Below are 24,822 nucleotides of genomic sequence, written 5' to 3' on the forward strand. Positions count from 1 at the left end.
GGTTGGTGTGGTGAAACAGTTACACTGACTTGGCTGCAAATACCAGTCCTGTTGTATATTTTGGCCAGGTCTCATTACTTCTCTGAGCCATGATTTCCTCCTCTATAAAAATGAGGATAACATCCTTTCAGAATTTTTCCTAGCTAAAACAAGAAAAGTTTTATAAAAAGCATCCAACATAGAAACTGGCACATAGTAGAGACTTAGTAAATGGAACTATTTTTATATATTACCACCCAGTGGTTTGGTGGATCAGGACAAGAAGCTGCCCAGGAGAAAGTGGAAGGAAGCCAGACTGCATACTTTATTGAGAGCCATAGAAAAGAACTGAGTTCAGCACTTGAATGTTTCAAGTAAATTAGTAAAACCAGTGCCTGCTTTGATCGAGAAGTAATTGCATTTATTTTTTGGCTCAGAATTACTGTGAGGATTATGCTGAAACAACCCCGAGTCCCTCTGGAGTACCATCATTTTTGTTCATTTTTGTTCTGCGGGAGGCTGTGCACATAATGGGATAAGAAGTAAGCAGGCTCTTACTTTTAGTAAGTTAACTGCAACTTACTAAGTGAATGACTTTGGGCAAGTTACTTAGCCTCTCTGAACTTCACTCATAAAGTGGAGATAACTCCTGCCTCTTAAAATACTCTCAGCTGAGCATGGCAGTGCACATCTATAATCCCAACACTTGGGAGGCTGAGGCAGAAGCATCATCACAAGGTTAAGACCAGCTTGGCCTACATACTGAGTTCAAGGCCAACCTGAACTACATAGGAAGACCCTGTCTTAGAAAAAAAAAGAAAAACAAAAAAGATATTGTGAGGCAAAATTCCAGTTCCTAGTAGATACTTAATAAATTAAGAGTTTACTCAGCTGCCTTCTGTTATAGGAGCCAATCGTTAGGACAGGCCTTGTTTATCCTTCTTGGAGTTCATTGGACTCATCCCCAGTTTGCCTTTCTTACTATTTAGAATTCAGGCAAGCAAGATCAACTCTGTGACCTTGGGCAAGTCACTTTCTCTCTTTGTACTGTAGTTCCTTCAACTCCTGGCAGGGTGACTGAGTAGGTCAGATGAGATCACAGCACCCATCATCAACAAAGAATTACTGAGCCCTAAGTGTCAGTAGTACCAAGGGTGAGAAAACCTGTGAGTGAATACCCTGTTCAGGTATCATTTTCTCAGAGAAACTGGCAGATCTCAACATAGGCTTAAAATACATTTTCTGTCCTAACCATAATCAGAAAATAAAACCCAATGATGATCCTATTCAGAGAACCTTGGGCATCTACTGTGTGCCAGACTCCAGCAAAGTATGAAGCTAGGAAACAAAGAGGAGTCAAACAGGCCATGTCCAAATGTTGCACCTGAGTTCTCAGAAAAGGTTCCTGAGCTATGACACTGTCAATTTAGGGCAGCGCTGGTGAACCTTTTGGAACTTTGAATGAAACAGCCTGCTGTGGCACACATGCCATTCGCTTGCCACCACTGGTTTAGGGTATTAGCCAGAAGTATAGTTACGATCTATTTAGTGCTCTGGGACTACAGAGGAAAAGCAACATTAATTTTTCCTGGAATGAATATGCAAAGGGGCTTGATAATTGTTTGCCAAATGACTTTTTGGGTAAAAATCTCCCAGATGAAGAGCTAATATTTAAACTGGACCTTGAAAGCCAAGCAGACATAATGCAAGGCAGGAAAGGGAAAAAGAATATTCTAGACAACAAGAATAGCCCAAATAAAGCAGGGAAGCAACAGAAAACTACAGTGGGGAATGTTGAGTAGAGCCTGGGACAAAGTAGCTGGAGAAAAACCCAGAAAGGTAGGTTGGGAGTTAATATATGAAGGGGGTCTTAAATGCCCAGTATCCTATGGGCAGTGGGAAACCATCGAAGATTTTCTGGATGAGCAGTGGCATGATCAGACCTGTGTTCTTTCTCCTAACCAGAAGAGCAGCAGAAGCAAAGACAAGAACCAGTGCTGCCCCATCTGTAACATGACCTTTTCCTCCCCTGTTGTGGCCCAGTCGCATTACCTGGGGAAGACCCACGCAAAGAACTTAAAGCTGAAGCAGCAATCCACTAAGGTGGAAGGTACTGGTTTTCCTGAGTAGTGCTTTGTTGGGACCCCTCCTGTCCTCTGGGCATGATTGACGGGTACTCCCAGAAATGCCTGTTGGGGCCACAGACTTGGAGAGGTTGGACTGCTTTTGAGACCCCTTAAAAATGTCAAAGTAGATCTGCTTCATTGGAATGCAGCCTCAGAGTTGTGCTCACCTAACCTCCCTTTTATTGGTTCTATCAGTTTTTCGCAGAAGCTTCTTAACCTGAGCTTTTCTCCTGACCAATAATTACAATTTATAAGTGCCAAAGTGAGAATGCGCACAGTGAGAATGTTCTGTCCACTACCTCTCCCACTTAGATTTTTCCCTGAACTATCCACCTGCTTATATGTTCTCAGTTAAAAGCTAAATCCTTGTCCTTTTCCATGTGCTCAGGTTATGCACTGCTCACTTTAATCCTCAAAAGCTGCCCATTCCCTCAAGACAGGGACATGCCTTTCAAAGCAGAATACTTCAGTGCTGACACTACTGCCCACAAAGCTGTTTGCAGCTGCCATGGATTCAATCCCAGGGCAGTGACTTCTAAAACATAGTCTCCTTTATCTTGTCAGCACTGGGTCTTGCCCTCACTCCTGACTTGGTGAGGTTTTAACCTCTGCTAAATAATTAGTTAAGAATGGGAGTTCTTTGATCTTTATTTCATTTTCTTGATAATTTTTGCTTCTCCACTTTGGACCAAGAAGTAGACTGTACTACTTATGGTACTTAGTATCCTTTTTGTTTTATTGTATTGTGAAAATAAGAATATTTTAGAAGGCTTTGAAGGTAGGGTGGAAAATCACTCATAATTACACTCTCTTATCATATCCAATTCTAGTTATTCACAGTATTAAACAATAAAATACAGACTTCGAAGACATGCAAGCCCAAGTTTGAATTCTGGCACTGCTATTTACCATTTGTATGACTTCTTTGTGTTTGAGTTTCCTCACTTACAAAATGTTAATGCTGTTTCCTTCATAGATTATGAGGATAAAATAATGTACATTAAAAAATAAGGCATAGGGCCAGGGATTTAGCTTAGTGGCACAGCACCTGCCTGGCAAGCGTGAGGTCATGAGTTCGATTCCTGTTACCAGAAAAAAAAAAAATAGGGCATAATAGATATTGATAAATGACAGCCTCTGCTACTATTATTGCTGTCCCCAGTAAGATAGCCAGTGAGGCTAGGTATTGTGACACATGCCCATAATCCCAGCACTCTGAGAGATTCTGGGCAATTTAGTGTCTTAGCATGACCCTGTCTCCAAAAATCAGCAAAAAGGCTGGAGAGTGTAGCTCACTAAGAAAGCCGAGGGTTGAATTCCCATTACTGCCCTCCCCACCCCACCAAAAAAGATAGCCAGTGAGTCGAATTCCCTCACAAAATACAATAGCTGATTGGGCACCCATCACCTGGAGCATACCTTTGGCCTTGCCAATGGTTGATTCATCAGTAACTTCTATGAATATCGATTGCTTTTGCTTTATGTTGATACCAGTATAGTACAATGTTTAAACACTAGGCTAAGGGAAACTGGCTTAAGAACTGAACTTTAATTAGGTTATAAACCTATCTTTTCACAAATGAGAAAATCTTCTATAATATGCCTGATCCCAGAACTTCCATACTATGGCCGGGCATGGTGGCACATGCCTGTAATCCCAGCACTTGGGAGGTTGAGGCAGGTGGATTGCTGCAAGTTTGAGTCCATCCTGGGCTACAAAGTGAGCTCAAGGCCAACCTGAACTGCACAGTGAGACTCCATCTCAAAAAGACCCTTCCCCACAAAAGAAGACAAAAAAAAAAAAACCTTGGATTCATCTAAAACTTCCATATTAAAGATATTATTTTTCATATTCATTTTCAGCCTTTTGTCATATGAAGGTATGTTTTTGTATAGTTGTAAGCATAGTGCATGAATCATTTGTATCCTTTTACTTTTCATTGAATTTTTTAGTTGAAGCGTATTTCCATGTTATTACACATTTATAATTATTCCTGAAATTAAACATTTTTCTAATATGAAAGTAATATAAGCATGTTGTGGGAAATATGAAAAATACAGATGAATGGAAAAAATTATCAGAATTTACCATTCTGTGATAACTACTGTTGCCATTTTAGAATACTATTTCTCCTGTAATCTTGTTGTATACATGTATGTATATCTGTTTGTACATATTTGTTTTATGTGTATGTGGATGAACTCTATGTATATGCTTATAAACAGAATATGTTAAATAACATTTTTTATTAAAATGACACACACTCATTGTAAATCATTCTAGAACAAACAATGCAAATGATACAAAGAAGATAGTAAAATATTGCCCAGATTCTACCACCAAGAGAAGCACAGTTAATATATGGGTGACATTTCAGAATGATATATCAGTAGATTGTACTGGTATCTTTGAACAGTGACTAGATCATATTGTACATATAATTTCTTTTTCTATTTTTTCATTTATTGTAACATTTATATTTCCCTATGTTACTAAAAGCTTTTTTGTTGGCATTTGGGTGACTCTGTTATACCACATTTAACAATTGCTCTCATGATGAACATTTAATTGTCCCCATCCTTAGTGTTACAAATACCATCAGCAGTGTTCTTCCCTATACAATTCTCTTTCCGTATTTCAGGTTTTTTCTCAAGGCTCTATAGCTTACACTGGTCTAGGTTGTCCATTAAGCAGTTTTTCCAGCTTTTCTTAACCATTCGCCTCTGATACTTCTCTGGTGTCTTTCAAACAATGGTTTTTCTCTCTCTTTTCAGTGCTAGGGATTGAACCCAGGGCCTTGTGCATACTAGGCAGGTGCTCTTCCACTGACCTACATTTCTTAGCTCTATCTTTATCTTTCATTGACCATTAATATCTCTTTTTTCATGTTAAAAAAAACACTATATTCATTGTAGAAAGTTGGAAAATACTGGAAAACACTCTTTAGTCTCTATGCTTTTGATCTTTTTTTCATGCAATTACCTATATGTTTTTGTTGTTTTATAAAGTTGAAATAAGAAATTGCTTTTTAACTTGCTGGGGTTTTTTGTTGTTGTTGTTTTGTTTTGTTTTGTTTTTTTGAGACAGGGTTTCACTGTGAAGTTCAGGCTGCCTAGTACCAAACAAACAACAAAAAAGAAGTTTAGGCTCACCTTGAACTCATTTTGTAGCCCAGGCTGCCCTCAGCTTCCCAAGTACTGGGATTATAGGCATGCACCACCATGCCCGGCTTAACTTGCTTTTTTTATAATACCACAAACTGAATATTTTTTCATGAAATATTCTATATTTATTTTTTCAGTGACATATTGAAACAAAATTAAAAGCCAGAGAAATTGAGTTTTCCTATATTGGAGAAGTATTGCGGAAAAAATTAGCAGACTTTCTTCTGGCTTGCTAAAAATCCTCAAAACATCCCAACTGAAGTAGAATAGGGATGAATCTGAATCATCATCTATATGTGAGTGCTGCTAAGCCCCACCCCTCCTCTTACTGGTGAGGATTCTGGGCCCATTTTTCTAGCAGTAGTTGCTAAGTTAACATCATTCTAGCCACCTGGACTTGTTACTGAGTGATTTCTAAGGTGCACAGCCTGTAGTCAGTATCAGCAGGCTCACACATGCTCTCTCCAGGGTCTGATTAACTGAACATTGAACAGAGTCAGGGATGTTTCCTAAAGGTGAAAACTGGCTTTCAGGTCTTCTTACCACATCCTGGTGGCTTGCCAAAGCAAAGAGATCATGGGCTTTCAGGCCACACGACCTGGGTTCCCTCATGAGCTAGATGATCTTGGACAAGTCATTTTACCAGTATGAGCCTCAGTTTTTATCTGTAATGTAACAAAATAATACAGCACTCATTGGAGTACTCTGAGTAGTAAAGAAAAAAAATATATTTATAAAACATGTAACTAAATGTTATCCTCTTCTTTCCTTCTCTTAGCCTAGAGCGTAATGAAACCTAAAAGACACTGCTAGTATGGTTGCCGGACCCTATATAAGCTCAGAATCTCAATGTCTACCTGAGTGCATTGGTCCTACCTAGGTTTATACCTGGGATGCTTTAAGAATGGGAATTAAATACCCAGACTTCTTACCCACTTGCTGTGAAATTCGAGGAAATCCTGGGATGAAAAGACTACATATGCATCTCTAATCTATTATAGTTTAGCAACCTGATGGCAGAAGTTCAGAGGCTCTTGAGAGTATGAGGAAATCAGGAAGTACCTAGATAAAGTTTCTGAGCAAATTAACTGCTCTTCGGACTCCCCCAAATCCTGCAGTTTTCCCAACTAGAGAAGGTGTTCACTGTGTGATTCACACAAGTAAGTGCCAATCTGCAGGTGTGATTAACTAGTGACACTGCCTTTCTTTTTCTTCAGTATATTTGAAAGCCTGGCACCTTCTAGGTTTTTTCATTGTTTCTGTTTGAACTCTTCTAGTGTAGCTCTGTCAAAATGCCTTACAGATCTTTTTGTTGTGTCCTCCTGCACCTTAGCCTTGCACCAGAATAGAGAGATGATAGACCCAGACAAGTTCTGCAGCCTCTGCCATGCAACTTTCAATGACCCCGTTATGGCTCAGCAGCATTATGTGGGCAAAAAACACAGGAAGCAGGAGACCAAGCTCAAACTCATGGCACACTACGGACGACTAGCAGACCCTGCTGTCACTGACATATCAGGTGAGAGGGCCCAGCTTACATCCAGAGCTGGATCAGGGCTTGATCACTGGGGTTCTGGGGTCTAGCCACCTCTGCTTCTCTTCTTTAGGTCTTCTAAAGGAGAGTTTGCAAACCCAGATGCCTACAAAACTTGGCAGGATATTTTTTGTTTAATGTTTTTAATGTTGCTGGGAATCAAACCTAGACCTTCACACTTGCTATGCAAGCACTCTACCACTGAGCTAAATCCCTAACCCCCAGTCAGGAAGTTTGTTTATTTTTATTGTTACCAGGCATGAAATTTAAATGAGAGCCAGGAAAGGATATGGTCAGCTAAAGAGTATATGCCACTCCTAGCCAGCTCTTAGACTGTTGCTACCATATATTTCAATTTTTCAAAAGATTATTCAGAGCCAGATTTGAAGAAGAGGGCCAGGCATATAGCTCAGCAGCACAGAAGCTGCCTGGCAAGTGCAAGGTCCTGAGTTTGATTTCCCAGTACCCAAAAAACAAGATATAAAGAGGAAATTCTTTGGTTTTTTTTCTCAGTGCCAGGGCTCAAGCTAAAAGCAAGCCAGATAAGTACTCTACCATTGAACTATATCCCATCCTAAATGTCTCCAATTCTTAAATGTGCAACTAAACGTTTAAAATTTTTGAGCCAGACATGATGATGCATACCGGTAATCTTGCCACCTGGAGGCTGAAGCAGGAGGATCATAAGTTCAAAGCCAGTCTGGGCTACATAGTGAGTTCAAGACTAGCCTGGAATGTATAATAAAAACAACACAACAAAAAGCCAACAATGTTAGTGCCCACCAGTAATCCCAGCACTCAGGGACAATGAGGCAGGAGGATCACATGTTCAAGCCCAGCCTGAGCAATTAGCAACTTAGCAAGAACCTATCTCAAAAAATAAAAGAGGGTTGGGGATGTAGCTCAGTGCAAAGGCCCTGGGTTCAATCCCCAGTACCTCCCCGCCACCAAAAAAATTTTTAAGCCCTATATGGGTAAAATCATCTCTGCTTGCTAAGTTTGGGCCAACAGCCACCAGTTTATAACCTTTGATTTAAACTCCCTAAGTGTTGTCCATAGTTCTTACGTGGAAATCTCAGCAACCTCTACCTCTTCCCTCAGCAGCTGGGACTTAACTCTATCCCTCGGAGAGTGTGGTAAAGAGACTTTCCAGGCTCAGAATATTGGTTATATCCTTGACAACGAGATGTCAGTCAGCATCACAGGAGCAGGCATTCACAAACATTTGGGGGCCCTTCCCACTATAGTATCTACTCATGGCCTATAGTAAATGTATCTGTGTAATGCTAGGGGAAGGTTATTATCTTATTCAGTCAATAAATATTTGTTGAGTGGCTACTGTATTCCCTCACTGGAGTACAGTAGTGACTAAGGCTGACACATTCTATGTCTCACAGAGGTAGGAGATAGAATACTCTCAAGATGTGTGGCCTAGAGGACTGTAGCAGCCCATGGAGGGGCCACCATGTGGCTGACATTTGGGATCTTCTTAGCATCCAGGTGTGGAGCAGCTTGGCCTCAGGGAGGGAACTTGCTACTTAAAGTCATCTGTGCTCTTTCCATAATCGTAGGGAGGGTGACCAACCAGGTGCCATAGATGTTCCAGACCACATGTGGACAAGGGGAAATCGTGCTTCTGTAGTAATTCCCCAAACACCAAAAGCAGCCATACAACACAGGCCACCTAGGCCATACTGACATTGATGAAACAGGTACAAACCAGTGATCAGGAAGCGGAGGGAAAAGGACGAGGGGCCAGATCCTTTAGCAGGGTGTCAATGCCAGGGGAAGACCCTGCAATATAAATCTCTTCCAGAGAGGGAAGAGATAACTAGTGTTTTATAGCCAGGGATCACTTCCATATGCCAAGGATTCTGGAAATTTGAGAACCACGCTGCTTGGAACCCACTTTATAAAGGCATCCCTTTTTTTGGCCTTGAATTGATAGGAAAAATTATATCCAGCTGGCCTGACCAAGGATTTCCTTGCAGCAGACCTTTCTAACCTCATTCCAGGCCCTACCCACCTTTTCTCCTTCCCTCAACCCCGCATCCCCAGTCATCCCCTCGTCTGTTACCCACTAGCAACCCAAGCATTGTAGTGTTTGTACTTAACCAGTTGAACTTGTATCAGTTCTGCCTTTTTATCTGAAGCCAAAGCCTCCTCCTTGTATCTGCTATGCTCTACCATTTTTCTAAGGCTAAATTACTCATACTGAATGTAGCTTTGTTAGTTTTTGTTTTGTTATTTGCTTAAGGCTGAGTAGAGCTCAGCAAAGATCTTCAAGGAAAACCTAAATAGGGAGATGACATAGGTAAGAGTTTGATTTACATTACCTTTAGGGAGCAAAGATCTGGGACCCACTGATCTTCCAGTTCTCTTACCCAATATTGTGCACATTGTCAGTGATACTTTTTTGTCACGAATACTTAGTTACTTTTTTCATTGCTGAGACAAAATACCCAACACCCAAAGTTAAAGTGGGGGAGGTTTATTTGGCTCACAGTTTGTAGAGACCCCAGTCCTTAGTTGGCTGGCTCTAAGGCAGAGAGTTGTCATTGAGAACAATTCATAGCACCCACAAGGTAGCAAAAGCTACTTTGCAACAAGCAAGCAACAAGACTCTTTCTGTCCCTTATTTTGTATGCAGGTTACCCTAAGGCGAGTGTAGAACTTAGACCCTTAATGCCAGCATTGAACCTGAATCAATCACAAACTCTAGATTCAGCCACCTCTGGAAAACCCCCACCCCATGACTACATTGGGGACATCTATCTAGACACAAACCATAACAAACATACATATGATAGACACATGACTGTCCCCTGGCCTATGCTGCATAGGTATCCCAGATGTAGAGTTGTCTAATAAAGAAAAGATAGACTCTAAAGATGAAATCTCACACATATTGCTAATGTCTGCAGAGCATGAACAGAATATGGCTCAGATTGGTTTTTTGTTTTTGTTTTTGCTTTGTCTTATTGAGACAGGGTCTCGCTATGCAGTTCAGGCTGGCCTTGAGCTCACTTTGCAGCCCAGGCTGGTCTTGAACTAGCAATGATCTTCCTGGCTCAGCCTCCACAGTGCTGGGATTACAGGCGTGCACCACCACGCCTAGCTGGTGGCTCATTGTTTACACTGATGACCAGGTTTGCCACCCCAACAAGTGGTATACATGGTAGGTGGTGCCTCCTACACTTCACTGGATGGTCCATAGCATACACTGGTGGAAGTGTGTCTGGAAGTGAGTCTGTGGAAACTGTGCCTGGCTACAGATCTAGGTCTTAACAGGTTGCTACAGTTCAGTAGCCTCATTACTGGTGCATAATAACCAAGCGGTATCTTTAATTGAGAGAGTGTGTGGCTCCATATGTTTGACAGTTCTGGAGAGCTTTACAGATAGACTGGAGGCAAACAGGAAAAGGATAAGGATACTGAGGAAAAGAAGATAATGAAGATATAGATATGGATGACTGGGAGCCAGACCACCCTGGCCCTTTCACTCACACAGTATGCTTCAGTGTGAGCAAAGCATGCCACTCTGCATCTGATCTCCAGCTGGCTCTTGCTCATTTGAGTGAGAGCAAATCTCCCCATGTTCCCATACATATACCACTTTCTTCAAAAGTTATATTCTCAGTTTGGCCCTACGGAGGAACCACTCTAGGAGTTCCTCTATAGGGGTCTAAGTTGAAAGATAGCTATGTTTACTTACCTAAAAGTTCTTCTTGTTAAAGAGACAGAAAAGACAAGGATTTGTATGAAGACTCATGGTTTGAGTTGTCTGATGAGACCTTTTGTAATGAATGATGTTTGTACATCCAGCCTAGATTCGCCTGGAGCAGAATCTGATAGTTGACCAGTAGGCCACTATCTTAGTTACTTTTCTCATTGCTGAGCCAAAATACCCAACACCCAAAGTTAAAGGAGGAAAGGTTTATTTTAGCTCACAGTTTGTATAGGTTTCATCCCATAGTTGGCTGGCTCCAAGGCAGGGTGGCATGGCAGAGGGCATCACAGAGGAGAAACAGTCCATAGCAAGCAGGCAGAAGACAGCAAAGCAGAAAGCAGCAAAGAAACAGCAGCAGCATCCTGCCCTTTGGGCAGTGCCACTTCAATCCCTAATGAGTACATGAGGTTTTTGGAAAACATCTAGACAGATACAAGCCATGACAGCCACTATATGTATTATACAATGACAAAGAACATGGAGCCTGGAGCTGGGGATGTAGCTCAGTGGTAGAGTACTTTCCTATCATGTACAAGGTCCTGGGGTCAATCCCCTGCTCAGTGGCACAGCACCTGCCTGGCAAGAAAAGAAAAGGAATCCAAGCAAGAACTGCTACATTCTATGCTGAATTTACAAACAAAAAAAAACAGAGGAAAAAAGGAAAATTCTTTGAAGGCAAAAAAAAAAAAAGGACAGGAATGGTAGGTTATGCCTATAATCCTAGCTACTCAGGCCGAGGCAGGTGGATTGTAAGTTCATGACCAATTCAGTGAAACTTTGTCTCACAATAAAAAGGACTAAGAATGTAGTTTAGTGAGAGAGCACACATATATTCAATTTCAATATATTAAAAAAAAAAAGACCAAAAAACGAGGAAATTTGTCCTTCTATATTAACTGCCAATTTAGAAGCTTAGAGCAATTGCAACAGCGTCTCAACTCTGATGATACTTAGCAAAGTAAGAGGCCAAGGAAGGGAATAAGGCAAGAGGTTTTCTGGCCCAGGTCAATGACCAGGGTGTCCTCCATAGTTTATCCACTTGGAAATACCCAGCAAAAATGGGGAAGAGGGATGAAGGGACACAGGACATGGTACATTTTCCCACAGAGGAGCAGTTTGTTAAGGCTAAACCGCCTACTCTGAGTGAGCTGTATCAGTCCTCACCTGCATGGGAAACTAGTCTTAGGAACATGCATGAGAAACTCAACCTGCATATGTAGCCACAGCACAAGGAGAGCCTGGTCCTCTCCCCCCACAGCAGTTTGACAGCCAGTAACATGCACAGAACCAAATATATCTGAAGCACAACTTTTCAGCATCTTTTAATTTGGAGACTTCTTAAATGTTTACAGTATAAAAGCCTTCCATGAATGAAAAGGACAAATTGGACTGACAGTGGCTTTTTTTATGGGCAGGAAGAAAACACCCTATTGACCTCTGATCTCTAACAAAGGCTTTATTTTTATTTTTCATTTTTTTAGCAAAGGCTTTAACAAAATGCCTCTTCAAGGCTCAGGATATAGCTCAGCAGCACAGCACCTGCCTGGCAGGTGTGAGGTCCTGAGTTTGATTCCCTATAGCATAAGTGAATAAATTTATTTTCAATTCCTGGTACCAAAAATAAACAAATCAAGCAAGCAAGCAAGCAATATGAAGCAAGCAATATGAATACTTACTTATTGCCAGGCAGATGCTGTGCCACTGAGCTGTATCCCTGGCTGAAAGTACGCTTAGACCAAAGGACTTACTCTTGCATTGTTTGCCCCAAATCCTTTATCTATTTTGATTTGTCGAAAGATCATGTGACCATTCATATCAATGATGACTGCTTCATTTGCCCAAGTTACAAGAAATGTTTCCCAGATTTCATCCAGGTGAAATACATGCACAGTTCCACTCCAGAAAGATGTACCAGTGCACAAAGTATAACAGGGCCTTCTGTCATCCCATTGGACTGACTTCATATGTTCTGGCATTCAGACTGTAAAGACATCTTCTGTTTTCCCTGTAGGCAGCAATTTAAACAGAAAAGAAAAACTCTGGAAACATGGGCAAAGAATGCATAATCCTGAGAAGGAGACCAAGATAGCCAACCATATCAGGAGCTCCAAATGTCCAAACCTCACATCACATCCATAGATTATGAGGGCTTCAGATTCAAATGCCACCTGTGCATGAGCTTCTAGGAACAGGTCATGCTGGCACTTACGGTCATGCTAAGCACTTATCAAAGAGGCATCCAGACAGAAAGACACGTGTCAGAGTTCACTCAACGCATCATAAAATTCGACTGTAATTACTTTTGTCAATATTATGATACGATTTGTAAAAGTGCTGGCAAGCTTAAACCGCATATTCGGAAGAACCTCTCAGCAGCCAAGCTCCTATCAAGCATTCAGAAACTATCCCATTGGTCTTGGAGAACCAGACTCCATGCTTGGTACCCATACCCAGCTAGAAGTATCATACCTACTCTTCCTGTCTGTTCCCAAAGCCCATAGTATAATGAATGTAAATGTCCTAGTGACCAATCCAGAAAGACTTGCTAGGTGGAGAGCGTTAGACTTTTTCAAAGGTCCATTTCAGGAGCTGGGGACATAGCTCAGTGGCACAGCGCCTGCCTGGCAAATGAGAGGTCCTGAGTTCGATTCCCAGTACCAAAAAAAAACTCCATTTCAGCTTTTATAACTTATGTATGGCTTTGTTGGGTTCTTTGTTATTTGAACCAGCAAGGTGTCTGTACTGGTTAGTTATTCCTATCACTGAATGGAATGTGCCTTTTATACCAGTTGGGGTTTTGGGGGGTTGGCTTTTTGTTTTTGTCCTAGACTGGGGATGAAGCCTAGGACCTTGCGTATGCTGGACAAGTACTCTACCTCAAGCCACACCCCCAGCCCTGTTGCAGTTATTTAAAGTTTTAAAATGCATGGGGGAAAAATATTATGAAAGGACCTCTCTGTCTTTTTCCTTTCTATGTATTTATTCTTCTTCTTCAGCCCTTATATGGAGTAAAACTCTAAAACTGATTTGTGCATTAATCAGAAATGCAGATTAACGCTACTTTAAGGTCAGAAATTCTGCATATTCATTCCAACATAGTAGATTTGAAGAGGCTATGTTTTTGAAGAGATGGCACATTTGTATTCAAAGACTCGGCTTGGGAAACATATATAGCTAGTGTTTATCTAAAGGTACATTGACACTGTAGACTTCATTCAGTGCAATATGAATATGTTGGAATAGATAGGGTATAAATTTCAAATTTTTATAATTTGAAATGTACCACAGTAGTAGCTATTTCATCTGTGCATGTGCGTGTATGTTGTGTGGTACTGGGGGAATGAACCCAGGGCCTTTGCACTGAACTATATCCCTATCCCTTTTTTATTTTTTGTTTTGAGAAAGGGTCTCACTAAATTGTTAAGTGGCCTAGGCTGGGCTCATACTTTAGATCTTCTTGCCTCAGCCTCTCAGAGTGCTGGAATTACAGGTGTGCGCCACCACAGCAGGCTATTTGTGTAACTTTGATTATCCACATTTTATAGGTGAGAATTTTAGGATCAGGAAGATAAACTGATTCACCCAGGGTCCCACACTAGGGAGTAGCAAGCCAGAGCCATCCTTGAAAGGCAAGTGTGGGTCTGTGTTGGATCTAGAGCATGGTTCCTAGGGGGACTCTGGCAAGTGTCTCATGACAAGCAGTGGTGAAATGTAAGATGACCCAGAACCTGCAGATCCCTCTCACCTGGGGCAGATGCATTATCTACCGTGCAGATCTAGCAATACTTGGTTTTATACTCCAGGCTCATACTTATCTCATATTTACTCACAAAAGCCAGAACAAAAACCTACATGTCACTTAAGCAGCCAAATCCTTCTAGTCCTGGGTCACTTAAGGTCCTCCTCTGCTTCACTTCATCACTTCCTCCCCTACTTATAGCCTTGCCTCCCACAGAGCGGGTCTATTTCCTCTGCCCATTCTGCTGTCTTATTTCTTTTACCCATAAATATAGGAAGGCATTTTGTTGCTGCTGTTGTTGTTTTTTATAAGGCAGCCATCAATTACAGCCAGTTAGATTTTGTTTTTGTTTTGTTTTTGTCTTTTTTTGTCTTTTTGAGACAGAGCTTCACTATGCAGTTCAGGCTGTCCTTGAGCTTACTGTGTAGCTCAGGCTGGCCTTGAACTTGCAACTTAGTCTCCTAAATGCTGGGATTATAGGCATGTGCCCCTACACCTAGCCAGGACAGGTTGTTACTGTTCTTACTTAGTGAATCTTACTAAATTCACTCTTAACTAGTATATGCTAGGCATTATACATAAGACGGATGTTGTCCATGTTCTTATGGAGCTTAGAGACCGCATAGAAGATAGATACTGAGCAAATAATTGCAACTCTGATTAGCTTTAGAAAGGGAGATAAATGCAAGACTGTGTGCACAAAAAATAAGGGGAGAGAGGAGGAGTATCAGCCAGGCACGGTGGTGCACGCCTATAATCCCAGCATGTAGAAGCTGAGGCAGGAGGATTGCTGGGAGTTTGAGGCCAGCCTGGGCTACATAGTGAGTTCAGGGCCACCCTGAACAACATAGCGAAAGCCTGTTTCAAAAAAGAACAAAACAAAAAAGATCAGGGAGCATCAAGGAAGGCCTCTCAGAGGGCAGTGGGATAATGTGGGGCACAGCAATACTTAGGAGATGAGCAGGTATAATGGCATGAGGATTGAAGGATTCAAGCCTTTATCCTAAGAGCATTGGGAAGCCACTGAAAATTGAAGCATCATGGGTAGATCATTCTGATTATAATGTTAAAAGTATATTATCTGTGGGGCTGCATTACTAGTTTTTTGGGGGGAGGGAGTTGGTTTTTTGCAACAGGGTCTCACTAGGTATGGTAAGCTGGCCTCAACCCACTATATAGTTCGGGCTGGCCTTGAACTCACAGCAGTGCTCCTGCTCAGCCTTCCAAGTGCTAGGATTACAGGCATGTACCACCACCCCTGGCAAGGGCTATATTACTTGTTCAGGACTACATGTCACCTACAACTCATGAGTTGACATGCCTAGTTGAGATAGTAAATTTTGTTAAGAGTATGATTTACCACAATTTTGAAAAATGGACTGTACTGGGAGTATAGCTCAATGATAGAGTCCTTGCCTAGCATGCACCAGGCCCAGGATTCCCTTCCTACCTCCACCAAAAAATAAATGTAAGTACAATAAAATAAAATAAAATCATCATAATCCTCAGGAAACTAAGGCAGGAGGATCACAAGTTTAGGGCCAGCCTGGGCAACTTAATGAAACCCTGTCTCAAAATAAAAATAGAGCTGGGGGAAAAAAATTAAAAACAAAAGAAAATAAGGCTGGGGATGTAGCTCAGTGATAGAGTACTTGCCTAGCATGCATGAAGCCGTGAGTTTGTCCTCAGGAAAATGCATGCGGGCGCGTGTGCGCGCACACTCACACACGCACACACACACAAATAGTAAAAAATAAAGGGGAAAAAAGTGGCCCTCCAGAGGGCCAGTATTAAATAGTGAAATAATAAAAAAAAAAAAAGCGGGGGTCTGGGGATTTAGCTCAGCGGCACAGTGCCTGCCTGGCAAGCGCAAGGTCGTGAGTTCGATTCCCGGTATCAGAAAAAAAACAAAATAAATAAATAGTGAAATAAAACAGATGACAACGAGGCTGAGAACAGTTGGAGAAATTTCAGGGTGGCACACTAAAAGCCCAGGGTTGGAAGTTTGAAGAAGGGAGCAGTTACCAGTTCTGTCAGATGCAGTGTAAAGTCAACTGTACAGCGGCCTAATAAGCCTCCATTTTGTGCATTAGACTGAGATGCGTGGAAGCATCTGTATTGATTACAAAATGGTTGTGGCAAGGAGATGGAGAAGCAAATGCAGACAGCTTTTTCCAGAGGCACAGCAGTAACTGGGCATAATAGCCACACCTGTAATGCCTGCACTGCCGAGGCTGATGCAGGAGGATTGCCACAAGTTTGAGGGCAGCCTGGGCTACACAATGAGACCCTGTCTCAAAAAAAAAAAAGAAAGAAAGAAAAAGGAAATGGGGTGTGGTGGCACATGCGTGTAATCCCAGCCCTTGGGAGACTAAGGCAGGAGGATTGCTACAAGACCAGCCTGAGTCAGTCCTGTCTCAAAAAAACAACAAGAGAAGAGAAAATAAAGGTAGCACAAGAAGAGGAAGTGGGATGAAACAAACACTTCTTCCATCAACTTGAGATTCTGGTATTCTGCTTTTCTAAATAAGCCAGATATTTTAAATAAGTAGATAGAAATTCACTAGTATAGACACTGGATAAAGTTTTTTAGACTAATGAATTTTGCAGTTGCCCTAAATGATGATTCAAATCTATCTTACAACTAATCATGTAGCCTGCTAAGATCTTGTACACAACAGGGAACTTAGGAGAGCCCAGAGACCTGTGGTGTAAAGGAAAAATGGGGGCTTTACAGTCAGACCAGAGGATAAGTCCCAGCTCTGACCCTAAGTAAACCATTACACCTCTCAGCTTGTTTTCTGCTCTGCAAAATGGTCATAACCTACAGGGCTAAGAATGGACATATACCTACAGGGTATACAAATCCAAGGATATAAATATACAAAGACCTGACATGGTCCCTGATACTTAAGTGGATAAGTTGGGTCTGGATATATATAGGTCAGAGGGAGAATACTTGCCTGTCCTGTGTGAAGCCCTGGATTTGATCACTAGCACTGAAAAAAGTGGGTTTTGTAGTCTGGGCATCACTGGCTCCTAAACCCAGTGGTGGTTGTCAAGCCCACACAAGCCCGAGATCCAACTCCCGACCTTGGCAAAGGAATAGTTCTGATAGTCCATTATGATATCTTCTCCCTGACAGTATTTGTCTTAGTTGCTGAGACAAAATACCTGACACCCAAAGTTAAAAGAGGAAAGATTTATTTGGCTTACAGTTTATAGAGGTTTCAGTCCATAATTATCTGGCTCCAAGGCAGGGTGGTGTGGCAGAGGAGCAGCACAAAAGAGAAACAGTTTCTGGCAGGTAGAAGACAGCAAAAGCAAGTAACAAGCAATGAACTACAAGTAACTAGCAGCAAACCCTTTTCTGTCCGTTATGTTGTATCAGGATGTCCACCCTTAGAGCAGATGGCACTCACACTCTTAATCCTAGCACCGCACCGTGAGTCAGTCATATACTCTAGATCCACCCTTCTCTGAAAAAGCCCCACCTATGACCACAGGATGCTTTGGGGGATGTCTAGACACAACCTGTAACAGTATTCTACCATGATACTGACCTTAGAAAGGACCTTGAATTCTTATTGCAATTCTCTTGCCTCAGTGTTCTAGATAGCTGGGATTACAGATATGTGTCACCATACCTGGCTTCAAAATAAAGAATTTTAAAAAGGCTGAAGGGCAGGGGACATAGCTCAATGGCACAAGCACCTGCCTGGCAAATGCAAGGTCCTGAGTGTGATTCTTGGTACCAAAAAAACAGGCTGAAGATGTGGCTTAATGGTGGAGTGCTTGCCTAGTATACTTGAGGCCTTCGGGTTCAATCCCCACTACTGTAAAAAAATAAATAAATAAAAGTTAGGATTTTCAAAAGATTATTAGCAAAAAAAAAAACTAAAAAAATAAGCCAGGCATGGTGGCTCATGCCTGTAATCCCAACATTTGGGAGACTGAGGCAGGAGGATTGCTGCAAATTCGAGGCCAGTCTGGGCTACAAAGTGAGTTCAAGGCCAGCCTGAACTGCATAGTGAAACGCTCAAAAAGACATACATACATACATACATACATACATTCATACATATATAGATAAAATATTAGGAGCAAGCAAAATTATACAAAATGAATGGCCTATGTAAATTTTATAGCTGTTTTTACGCTAAGTGTTATGATTATAAGTTGAGTTGTAATTGGTTTGCAGTTGAGAAAAGCTTAAGGATCAGAGAAGGGAATGGACAAAAGCACCGAGCCAGGAGTCCCTCTCCTGACGCCCGGGTAGGCCACATGGAGAAAAGCCACTCTGTCACAGGAGCAGCCCTGGTAGTGGGCCACAGTGTCTGTGAACTCCAAGGTAAAAAGACAAATTAATTTTCATATCAGGCATACTCATTAATTACTGTTATTGCAAGCTCAGGGAGAGTGGCACCTCCCCAGTAATCTCCCCGTGAAGGGTGTCCTTAATGAGGCCACTCAAGGTAGGAAAGACAATCGCACCAAATGTCACCTCCTTGTTCTGTCATTTTATTTACTCAGCAGACAATCTAGGTAAGCTCTTTGCTAGTACTGAGGACATAGGAGAATGAGGAGCTCCCCATCCCCAAGGAACACCCAGTTACAGTCTGTGCCTCCTGAGTGCTGACACCTGGGATTCTCATCAGGGCCATCAACCAGTCCCGCTGTCGGTCCTGAGAAGAGCACTGCACACTCCGTGCAAAGCGGCAGGCCCGGTCCCTTCCAGTTCAATAACTGCGTATCTTGATTTTGATGTGTGTTTCAGCTGGGAAGGGCTACCCCTGCAAGACGTGTAAGATAGTGCTGAACTCCATAGAACAGTACCAGGCTCACATCAGTGGCTTCAAGCACAAGAACCAGTGAGTAACCATTCTTTGAAATTCAAGGGGCTCCAGCAGGAGCTCAGGACTTCAGAGTCAGAACAAAGCCAGATAGTCTCTGGCCCGCATGGAACCCTGGTAGCCTTTTCTCAGTTAATAGATCAGTGAGTTAAAAGAAAAGTGTTTCGTCTATAATTTTAAGTGTCTCTAAATTTTTCTCCCGTCGGCTTCCTCAGGCTTTGAACACCTGGGCTGAGTGCTTTAGAAGCAAAGCATAGATGATTTCCTTTATGGCTCCCTAATAGTACTTGGATATCCTGGCTTGTACCAGTCTGACTAAGGAAGCAGGGATCTCTACACCCCAGCCATCCCCAAGAGGCCTGAAACCCGGTTTTCACTGCCAGCTACTCTGTAGCAGGAGCTCCCTCTACAGGTTATTACCAAACACCAGGGTTTTTGAGCAATTGTTTATTGACTGCCTTCTAAGTACTGGCCAAGACAGACCCAGTCACTGCCCTCATGACCTTACATTCTGATGGGAAGAAACAAGCTTAATAAAAGTTATAATGTGAAGAGAAACAGTGAACATATAAATAATAATCTTGCCGGGCATGATGGCACACACCTGTAATCCCAGCACTCAGGAGGCTGAGGCAGGAAGATCACTGGGAGTTTAGGACCAGCCTCAGCTACATATTAAGTTCAAGGTCAGCCTGAGGTACATAGTGAGACTCTGTCTCAGAAAACCAAAAATAAATTAATTAATCTTGGAAGTATGTAATGTTCATCAAGGCTCTCTTCTATTGTAATATGTTCAGTAAATTCTCTCAAGTTATCCTCACAACAACCCTGACAGTCTCTGAGCAGGAGATTATTGCTCATTTTACAGATGCAGGCAACAAGCATTCTAAGTGATATACTCGGAGAGAGGGCTTGATTCAAACCAGTGCCCGTCCGGCTTACCTCATACTCATCCCAGGATATCATGCTGAGAAGAAGTTGTGTCACTGTGTGACATGAAGAAGATAAGGCTCAGCCAGAAGGGCCCTGGGCTCTGTCCTCTCCTCTCTAAAAGGAAATGTGGGGGCTGGGGATTTAGCTCAGCGGCATAGCACCTGCCTGGCAAGCACAAGGTCATGAGTTCGATTCCCGGTACCGGAAAAAAATAAATAAATAAATAAGTAAGTAAGTAAATAAAAGGAAATGTATAATGTGAGTGCTGTGTCACAGGATAGCCTTCCGAGATGGGTGTCACTGTCCCCATGTTACAGCTGAGGAAACAAAGTGTTGGGCCACCAAGATTGCTGAATGATTGCTTTGAATTTGGTAGTTGATTCTAATGAGTTAAAAGGAGTACAGGGCTGGAGATGTAGCTCAGTAATAGAGTGCTTGTGTAGCAGCATTTAGTCCCTAGGACCACAAAAAAAAGGAGAATGAGAAACATCTGCTTGCTTCAGCAGCATGTGTACTGAAATTGGAGTGATACAGAGATTAGCACAGGCCGTGTGCGAGGATGACACGCACTCTGTGTTTAAAAGAGAAAGTGATAACGATACAGAATGATGGAGTAAAAAATATCTTTGGTTCTCTCTACTCTGCCTGGAGTCTCCTATCCCAGGATCGAGCAAATCTGTGGGTAACTGGAGAACTCTCAGGCTCCTCTTAGGTAAAGATTTGAGGCAAGCCCCAGCATCCCAGCCTGGCTTTCACATAGCCTTTCAGCATACCTGCCTTGAGGTCTGGCGAGTGACAATTTTAGTAGACAACCTCGAGCCAACCAGAGACCTGCCCTGCTTTGAACCACTAGTGCTGTTTATCGTTCTCATCCTAAACTTCTAGCTCTATAACCTTGGGGAAGTCAGTAAACTTCTCTGAGCCTTCTTCTTCTTCTGTTTATTCTATAAGATTAAAATTATAATTTGTTGAATAAATCAATAGTGTGATATCATTAACTTCTCACCAACAGCTCTAAATTGGGACATCCTCCTTTTACAACAGAACGAAGCCTAATGTCATGTTAAGTGATTAGCCCAAAGTGGAATGGTTCGGGGGCTGCAGATATATAGCTCAGTGGCACACGTGCCTGCCTGGCAAACACAAGGTCCTTAGTTTGAGTCCCAGCACCAAAAAAAAAAAAAAAAATGGTATGGTTAGTTGGAGTTAGACCAAGGATTTATATCCACTTGATTCCAGTCCTCATTTACTTTGCTCCACTATCAAATGGAACTGATTACCCCAACCTGACAGGCTGTGTGATGGTTAGAGATCATGTGTGAAGTGATAGTGCTAATAAGTGTATTTACTACATATAAACTTCCATTTATTCAACATACATTTATTCAGTACCTATTACATACCAGGCCCTGTTTTTGGCACACTGGGGCTATATTCGGAACCAAAAGCGGTATTATCCCTGCTCCTTTGGATCTTCCCTCTAGAGGTAGAAGCTGACCCTAAACAAATCCATAAACAATGAGACAATGTCAGGTGATGTTGGAGACCCAGAATAGATTCCAGTGTGAAAGAAAAGCCAGTTGGTGTTTTTGATTATTTTGTTTTTTCCAGTACTGGGGAGTGCACACAGGGCCTTCTCACTGTGCTGAGTGCCCAGCCTTTTTTGTTATTTTGAGACAGGGTCTTGCTAAGACATTAAGTTGCTCAGGCCGGGTTTGAATTTATGATCCTCCTACCTCAGCCTCCCAGAGTGCTGGGATTACAGGTGTGGGCCACCATATGCCACCTGGAGAGTCATGTTAGATTGACTGTTAGTGGGAAGATGGTACAGAATGAGACAGGTAAATTAAGTAGTATCCAGGTCATCCAGGGCCCTGTGGACAGAGTAAATAGTTTGGTACAGTAGAAAGGTATGGGCTGCAGTCCTGAATCTACCACTTAAAAGCTTACTTTGGGCCATTTAAATCTTCTGAAGGCTGGGCATGGTGGCGCACTCCTGTAATCCCAGCACTCACGAGGCTGAGGCAGGATTATTGCAAGTTCAAGACCAGCCTGGGCTACAAAGTGAGCTCAAGGTGAGCCTGAACTGCATAGCAAGAGCCTGTTTCAAAAAGACAAAAAATAAATAAGTAAACTTTCTGAACTTTAATTTCCTTGTATGTGAAATGCGGATGCTATTCTGTAGCATGTAGAATCGGCACAAGGATGAAAAGGGATAGTGGAAGCAAAACACCAGTATCGTGCCTGGCAGTGGACCTCAGGAAAAGAATGCTGTCCTACTTACTGTTCCAGGGTACCAGGAGAACTTTACTAGCATGAGGATAAGCTATTTAGCACAGCATTACAAGTGTGCCATTCACTGACACAGTGCCTTTGTTCCTTCTTGAGTTACAGGTCACCAAAAACAGCAGTATCACCCTTGGGCCAGATTCCAGTGCAGAATCAACTCATTCAGAAAGACTCCAGCACCTTGGAAGACTGAAGGTGTCTCTGTCCAGCAGCTCATGTAGGACCAGCCATGAGTCAGCTTCCTGTGACTGTAGCCTGAGCCTGTCATTGGCCGAGGCAAATCCCCTCCTGCTGTTCCCTGTGCTGTGGGCCCTGCAGGTCGTTACAGGGAGGCAGGGGGATTGAGAGGATGGGAGTAGTAGTTGGAGAATGGCCTGCCTCCTTCTCCAGCCCCTCTGGGCTACATGTTCTGTGGCCCCAGTGCCTGTTTTCCTCTCCAGGTCAGTTTTGTGCAAAAACTGCAGCTGAGGACCAGAATTGCCCCAGGGCTCCAAGTATCTCCTGTGGAAGCTGGAACTTCATGCAGACTTTGCCAAGGAAGGAAATAGTAGATGGAAGTAGCTACCACATGGGAGATCGAGCTTACATCACACTCCCTCACCCTCCGGAAAGTACGGGCTTTCCTGAGCCTTAGACCAGATGCTGGCCGGTTGTACAGTTCTTCTAACTGTGATGTGCACAGTTCTGGCAGAGCATTCCTGTCCCTCCTGCCATCACCACGGTCCCTGAATGGTGCTAAGGATCTGTAACAGCTAAGGACAAACTGGAGCTGGAAGAGGCCTCGATGCCCAGTAAGATCCTAGGAAGCCCCAGTGGGGACCTTGCCCCTCCTCCATCAGAGGTGCTCTGGCCCAGGGTCATGTGGGAAGGTCCCCCACCTGCCACTTTCTTTATGGTTCTATGCCCTTAAATGCAAACTGCCTGATGCCAGCCAGCTGAGAGGTTTATTGCTGCCCTTCAGCCCTAATAAGCCTTTCGTTCCCCTTGTGCAGTGGACCCCCCTGCCCAGGTTGCTGTGGTGCTATCCCTCACTTACCATCCACAGAGAAATTCCTGGGTACAAGGAGCCAGAGGGGCCCCAGGGAAAGAAACAGCTGGTGCAAATTTTTACAGTGAAGAGCTGGGCATACCTGTGGCACAGGTTTATAATCCCAGCCCTTGAGAGGCCGAAGCAAGAGGATTGCTGCAATTTTAAGGCCAGTGTGGGCTACATAGAGAGCTCAAGGACAGTCTAAACTACATAGTGAGATCCTGTCTCAAAAAAGCCTCTACAGTGAACAAACAAATGTTTCCTGGACCCCAAACCCAGATTTTAATCCCACTGTTCTCTGGCCCGGTACTTCACTGGAAGAGCAGTTTTCTCATGTAGCTTTTGAGCAAGAATTCCAGGGAATGTCATCTGAGGCTCCTCTTTGGGTCAAAGAAGCCTCCAGCTGCTGTCATGGCCTCTCTCCCACGGTCTAGACCCTTCACCTGTGAAACGCTTTACATATTGTGTATGTGTGTGTACGTGTGCCTGTGCACTTATGCTCTTTGTCTCTTGATCACCAGATTATCCAAATAAAGACCATCTTCCATGAGCCGGATTGAAGCTTAACAGATGGGGGTCATGGGACCATATTCCCCTCAGAAGTAGGAACTGTGACACCCTCTCTGCTCGTGCTTAGGTTTGCAGGGCTCTTAGTGCTGATCTTAGGAATTGGGACAAAGGTTGCTTGACAACCCAATAAAAGCCTCCCTAGAACCCTAAATTCAACACAGCTCCACTTGTCCATCCTCCATTTCACCTAGAGAAGTGATGGCAATCCTTGTAGAGCTTTCAGTGATAATAAACAGCCCTTTGTGGCATTCGTGCCGTAAGTTCACCACCACTGGGGCTTTCTGGGGGTCTTTGAAGGATTTACCCTAGGGGTCTGCTGTATGCCTGAGAATTATTCTGGCTGCTTTGTGGAGAAGGAATCAGGAAGGAGGACAGGAGACGGTCAGTGTGGAGGCTGCGTTCAGTGTGGCACTCTTCAAGCTGATCCCTTCAGAGTGGTTCAACTGCTGTGTTGTGAAGCGTTTGTTGAATGAATAGATGAAGGTACATACAGAAAAACATCCCTTTCCTGCTTAGCTCTTTATCACAGACCTGATGGTTCTTGGAAGAGCCTTTTCCAAGGCAGAAGTGAGGGGAATAGGGTATCATGCCCTTGGGAGCCCTTTGTCCAACCTTTGTTGCAGACAGCCAGACTACACAGCCTAAGCTCCTGTTCTCCTAGCAGGAACCTCCTAGCCAGCAGTGGGAGGTCCTGCGTGGCCACCAGGACAGGTTCTCAGCCTTCAGCTTCCAAGCTCACATGGCCTCGGCAGTCTATCCCAGAGCATTTTCCCTGATTACCAGCGAGGAAGTAACAGGCTAAGGCACGAACAGGCTGCCCTACCATGGGTCCCTGGCCTGCAGGACCTCTTTGGATTCAGGAGTCCCTGCAAGC

General features: G+C 43.0%; 1 protein-coding gene across 4 annotated transcripts in view; it reads left to right on the forward strand.

Moving 5' to 3' along the window:
* The window catches only part of Znf346 (zinc finger protein 346), a gene marked incomplete at its 3' end in the record, with an annotated part of 34,711 nt that extends 11,110 nt beyond the window's left edge, over positions 1 to 23,601 (forward strand). For 2 of the 4 annotated variants that reach the window (XM_005376407.2, XM_005376409.2), the window contains 4 exon segments: positions 1,945 to 2,089; positions 6,604 to 6,789; positions 19,051 to 19,144; positions 22,454 to 23,601. In XM_005376407.2, the coding sequence (XP_005376464.1) occupies positions 1,945 to 2,089; positions 6,604 to 6,789; positions 19,051 to 19,144; positions 22,454 to 22,541 (513 nt within the window). 4 annotated transcript variants of the gene reach the window in all.
* Between the last annotated feature and the right edge of the window lie 1,221 nt (positions 23,602 to 24,822).

The sequence above is a fragment of the Chinchilla lanigera genome, unplaced genomic scaffold (assembly GCF_000276665.1).
Source record: "Chinchilla lanigera isolate Chin_1 unplaced genomic scaffold, ChiLan1.0 scaffold00007, whole genome shotgun sequence".
NCBI lineage: Eukaryota > Metazoa > Chordata > Mammalia > Rodentia > Chinchillidae > Chinchilla > Chinchilla lanigera.